The sequence below is a fragment of the Olea europaea genome, unplaced genomic scaffold (genome assembly GCF_002742605.1).
Source record: "Olea europaea var. sylvestris unplaced genomic scaffold, O_europaea_v1 scaffold2286, whole genome shotgun sequence".
Taxonomy (NCBI): Eukaryota; Viridiplantae; Streptophyta; class Magnoliopsida; order Lamiales; family Oleaceae; genus Olea; species Olea europaea.
The window spans coordinates 35,980-41,550 of record NW_019240936.1 but is presented as its reverse complement, the minus strand read 5'-3'; the positions used below and the strand labels follow the sequence as shown (position 1 = coordinate 41,550).

At 29.8% G+C, this 5,571-nt stretch overlaps 1 protein-coding gene across 1 annotated transcript; it reads right to left on the bottom strand.

The window, feature by feature from the left end:
• Positions 1 to 1,214: 1,214 nt before the first annotated feature.
• Positions 1,215 to 4,374, bottom strand: LOC111381328 (polyphenol oxidase, chloroplastic-like). Its single transcript, XM_023005110.1, has 2 exons — positions 4,028 to 4,374; positions 1,215 to 1,772 (listed from the first exon to the last, which is right to left on the bottom strand). Exons 1-2 carry the CDS (start codon positions 4,046 to 4,048, stop codon positions 1,347 to 1,349), a joined length of 447 nt encoding a protein of 148 aa, XP_022860878.1. The 5' UTR covers positions 4,049 to 4,374; the 3' UTR covers positions 1,215 to 1,346.
• Between the last annotated feature and the right edge of the window lie 1,197 nt (positions 4,375 to 5,571).

Here is a 5,571-nt window from a genome sequence, read left to right as displayed (position 1 = left end):
AAATTATATAACTCTTCATCTGTGTAACTACTATATATTGAATTACAAGATTCATTATCAGATAATTCTATTATGTTACATTTTATTTCTTCAATCATTATAGATTTAGCTACATTTTCTTTATTTTTATATTTATTTGGGCATTTGTTAGCAAAATGTCTAGGGTCTCCACATTTTCAATTTTTTTCACCAAATATACTGCAATAGTTGTAGTATAAACGAAAATTGTAGAATATATTCATTTCCATATCTAATATAAAAAAAAGCATAAATGATTCCAACAAATATGTCCCCATTAATTACCCTCAATTCATGCCCCAAATTCCACGGACCTTCCATTTTTACCTTTCTACAACAGAAGCAAGAAGTTCCAAAATCGAAAAAACGGGTCAATACAATACACAAAATCTCCCAACCTGTGATTCTATCAATTAATTATGTTTATAACCTAAACGAGAATCCTATCCTCTCAACCAATCAATTAATGAAATTCTTTGTTATGGTATTAGATCGAGTAAAACATTTTGAGTGCATATCTTCTTCTTCATCAGGCAGATCAGTCAAAGGAATGCTAGCATCAAACTTACTAATTATCGAAACCTTGGTTGCTGGAGTAAGCAGCAGATGGCTGGTTGCAAGATGTTCTTGAATTGACCAACTTTTAGATATTAGGGACAAAAAAAATCTCAAAGCTTTCTTTCATTAATTTTTATTATATGAATCATTGAATTAATTTTTCTTTCACCTAATATTTATTAAATGATTTTTTCACAAACTTTGACGACTTTAAATTGAAGTTGATTTATTCTATTTAATAAACCTAGAAGAAAAAAAAGAGTCTACATTTTAACTATTTATCTTATAGATGATGTTAAAATTCAAGTTTAGAACGCACACAACATATTTAATCAAAGGAAGTAGCATTGATATAGTTGAAGAAGTGCAATTTGAATATTAATATTTATTCAAAGACTTGCGATATATTGATACGAACATGACGTGACATTGGTAAGGAATAATGTATTCTCACAAGTAATGTTACACTGACGTACTCCGAAGAATACATTGACAACAATTATAAGAAATGAATGAAGTACCTACTTACACTTGATGACATGGAGTATGACAGGAACACATCAGACGTAGGAAGCAGCAAATGTTTGAACCATCGAGATATTGTAATAACTAAACTTGATAAACCACTTCGTTAAAATTGATATACATAAAGTATATTGCATTCAAAATTTCAATTAATACCAAATTAATCTATTATTATTGCCAAACAGAATTACTCACACAACTAATCCAAAAGCAGCTTAACATTATTCTTGACAAAGAAAACACATTCAAGAAACATAAATGATCTTGATACCACCAATGGTAATACCTTCTCCCCCAACTTTTGGCACCGATGTAATCAATATATATTCATCATTTAAACAATCCAAATCCTCTGATAGCTCAGTCAATCCCCACCTAATCTTAGTCTTTACCCTGGAAGAGTTCTTATGTGGCACTTGCGAGAAGCACCCGGCATACTCCACCATGTCAAATACATAGGGATCATCATCTTTGTCGTGAGCAAACACATCAAACGTCACAAACGTTGCAGTGTCGACTTCAATCCGATAGATAGAAGCCATTCTGTCCAATTTTAGCTTGGAGTATATCATCTCAACAATATCGGCGTATTTGCATCCGATAGGCAGCAGGATACCAAATGTTATTGCATTGAATGTGACGAACTTGCTCACGCATTCCATATCTGAAACCTAAAAAGAAATTTAAAAAACTAGGGAAAAATAAAAAAGATCATCTTAATTCGGCTGTCTGCAATCCATAATGCAGTGGAATGACATTCGTTACATACTGAGAGATGAATAATGATATTCAGTTGGAATAAAAATGGATAGGAAAATTCAGACAGTGAAAACCGATATTAATTTATTTGAAACTTTTTATTGCTTGAAACAGATTTTAAACACATATAATAGATCGATTATCATGTTTTGCAAAAATTATATATGCTGAATAATTATAGATTCTACGGAGATACGTACCGATTGAAAAGGAATACTCACAACAGTGCATGAAGTTACAACGGGTGAGATTTCCAAAGAATAGAAGATGAATTGTAGAATATCACCTTCTTTTGCAATATGTTATGTTCTATTCATCCATTTGAATTTGAATTCTCACTTGTTCAGCCCATCACAATTAAATGCAAACATTACTGGAATGGGTAATCAATATCAGTTACGAACATATCTATGGAAAGGTCCGTGTGTAGTAATTTGGGTTTTAGTTTTATATTGTTGTAGTAGTTTATATGTTTCTTCTAGTAAAATAGTAAATATGGAATTTCAATATATATGCAAGACATTTGTGATTTTTTCCCATTTTTTTAGATTCAAAAGGCTACAAGACCAAGTGGCCCAAGAGGCCAAGATCTCAGCCTAAATAGGCAATAATAACAAAAACAACAATCATACTGATAGTAGAAATAATAGTAGCTACCTCTTTTAATATGGAAGGTATGAAACCAGTTAGGTCATCTCCAATGGTGACACAAAAACACCAAATTTTGGTGCAAAAGTACTCTAATGTGGCACCAAATTTGGCACCATTTTGGTGCAAATGGTGTAAAGTCATATTTGCCCTTTTTCCCATTTACCAAAGTGATTGATGAAGGGTATTTGGGCCATTTGTATTATTATTATTATTATTATTATTATTATTATTATTATTATTATTATTATTATTATTATTATTATTATTTAAAATCAATTTCAAATGTAAGAAATAATAATTAATGAATTAATTAAAATAAGAATACAAAAACAAAATTTAATATAACAAACACGATTATTTAACGTTAACACGATTATTTAGTGTTTTCACTTTTAATATTTTTCGTTAATTTAACATAATTATTTATTTATTAATTTATGTATTTGTAAGATAAATAAATAAATTTCCAAATGTAAGAAATAGTAATTAATGAATTAATTAAAATAAGAATACAAAAAAAATAATATAACAAACACGATTATTTAGTTTTTATACTAATTGTACTATGTTTTCTATATTTATTAATAAATTTTTTAACGAATTATTCATTTAGTAATTTCTGTATTTGTAAAATAAATAAATAAATAATTTTTCAAATAAATAAACTATTTAGAATAAAAAGAGAAAAGAAAATGATTAAATATCGTTCATTTGGTGTAAATTTTTGTATAATGGTTGGAGATGATCTATAGTTTGGTGTAAAATTTGGTACAAAATGATGTAAATTTTAATATAGGGTTAGAGATGACATTATATTTGATAGGTACTATCCCCCTCTCTAGTCGCTCAAAAGTCAACCAATCCAACTACTACAAAAGTTGACAAAGCCAACTGCCACAATGGGTGGCGAGGGAGTAAGCCATCATTACTATTATTATTGTTATTATCATTATTATTTGCATTTAAAATAAATTTTAAATGTAAGAAATAATAATTATGAATTAATTAAAATAAGAATAAAAAATTTAATATAACAAAATGATTATTTAAAGTTAACACAATTATTTAATATAACAAACACGACTATTTAGTGTTTCTACGAATTATATTATGTTTTCTATGATCCTGTTTGGTAGCCATTATTTTGCAAAATGAATTCTTTCCATCACATCCAAGTGGGGCCCAATCAATATTTTATGGTTTCATTTGAATTCAAATTGTTTTAAATGCCAAATTTACCCTTTCTTTGTCCTTATCACATGGAATCTCGTCTCCCACGTGAATTCATACAAATTTGTAGTGCAATGGCAGAAACCATTTGTTTTTTTTGGCACACAATTCCCCAAAAATAGTCAACAACTTTATGCTCCATATAATTGGTACAAGAAACACATAATCCGTCGCAAAGCAAGAAGGTCCTTGGGCAAACTCTCCTGGCTGCGAAGTGGAAGAGTTTGTCAGCAGCGAGGAAAACTAGGGATTGGTGGAGGAGAAAGGGAGAAGGCAATATTTGTACCTGATTTTCGGCGAGATCCATTGTTGGTCACTGGTGCTGCGTCGGTTGGGCGTCGTCGTGCAGGGGGGTGATTGAGGGGAACCGGCAATAGTTGCTGCGGGACATTGGTAACGTGTGGAAACGTGGAAGTTTCTTAGGCAGTAGACGATTTGTAGCTTGATTTCGACACTGGGTTGCGTTACAGTCGCCGATTTGGAAGATGAAGCGGAGAGAGAAGTGTTGCGTCGGTGGGAGGGGCATTATGAGAGAGACAAATTTTTAACCACTATACAATCTCACATGGTTTGTTAGACAAGTGGATTGCAACGTTCAAAAAATTAATTCCGGGCAGAAGAAAGTGGCTACGAAACAAGGCCATAATATTTATTAATTAATTTAATATTTGTGTTAATTTAACATAATTATTTATTTAGAAATTTATGTATTTGTAAAATAAATAAATAAATCTTAAAATGTAAGAAATAATAATTAATCAATTAATTAAAATAAGATTACAAAAAAAAAATTAATATAACAAACACAATTATATAGTGTTCCTACTAATTTTATTATGTTTTCGATATTTATTTATTATTAATAAATTTAATATTTTCGTTAATTTAACGTAATTATTCATTTAGTAATTTATGTATTTGTAAAATAAATAAATAAATAATTTTTCAAACAAATAAATTATTAAGAATAAAAAGAGAAAAGAAAATGATTAAATACTATTCATTTGGTGTAAATTTTTGTATAATAGTTGGAGATGATTTGTAGTTTGGTGCAAGATTTGGTACAAAATAGTGTAAATTTTGGTACAGAATTAGAGATGACCTTACAGTTGATAGGTACTATCCCTCTCCCTTGTCGCTCAGAAGTCAACCAACCCAACTACTATAAAAGTTGATAAAGCCAAATGCCATAATGGGTGGCGAGGGAGTAAGCCATTGTTACTATACTGATCCGTATAGGGTTGGCTATATTCCTCGCTCGCCTATATGACATTACTCATTAGTAATTGCTCGCCTTTTTTGGTACGCAACTGATAAACGGATGAGCTTATCTTTTAGACCTATGGCTCCGTGCCATGTTTATCCACTTCACTTAAGCCCTGTTTGATACCATTTTCCACCTTTATGTAGTGTTTGATGTGTAAAATTTTCTAGGCAATTAGTTTTCCATTTACCACCTCACGTGATTGGTTTTCCACCTTTTTTTAAAATTTTAAATTTAAATTTTTATTTTATTTTATTTATTTTTTTTAATGAAAACAAATTCCATCCACAATTGTAAAAAAATCTATCCATTTAATTGATAATTTTCATGAAAAATAAAGCCAAACGTATACCAAAACATTTAAAATTTCAACATTTTTCATGTAGAAAATTATATCAATCAAACACATTTAATTGACAATTCTCAGTAAAACAAGTTCCAAATAATTCAATTCCTTAGAATTCGTATTCTTTCCACCCAAAGAGAAAGTTATAATTTTACCCCTACGTCAAGTAACCTGTTATATGTAAGCTCCCGTTTGGCCCCCATTTTGTGAAAATGAAAAT

Coding starts and splice junctions, on each gene's coding strand:
- LOC111381328 (XM_023005110.1), bottom strand. CDS start 4,048: ATGGATCTCGCCGAAAATCAG. Junction 1,773..4,027: donor TGGATCTCGCCGAAAATCAG/GTACAAATATTG, acceptor ATTTCTTTTTAG/GTTTCAGATATGGAATGCGT.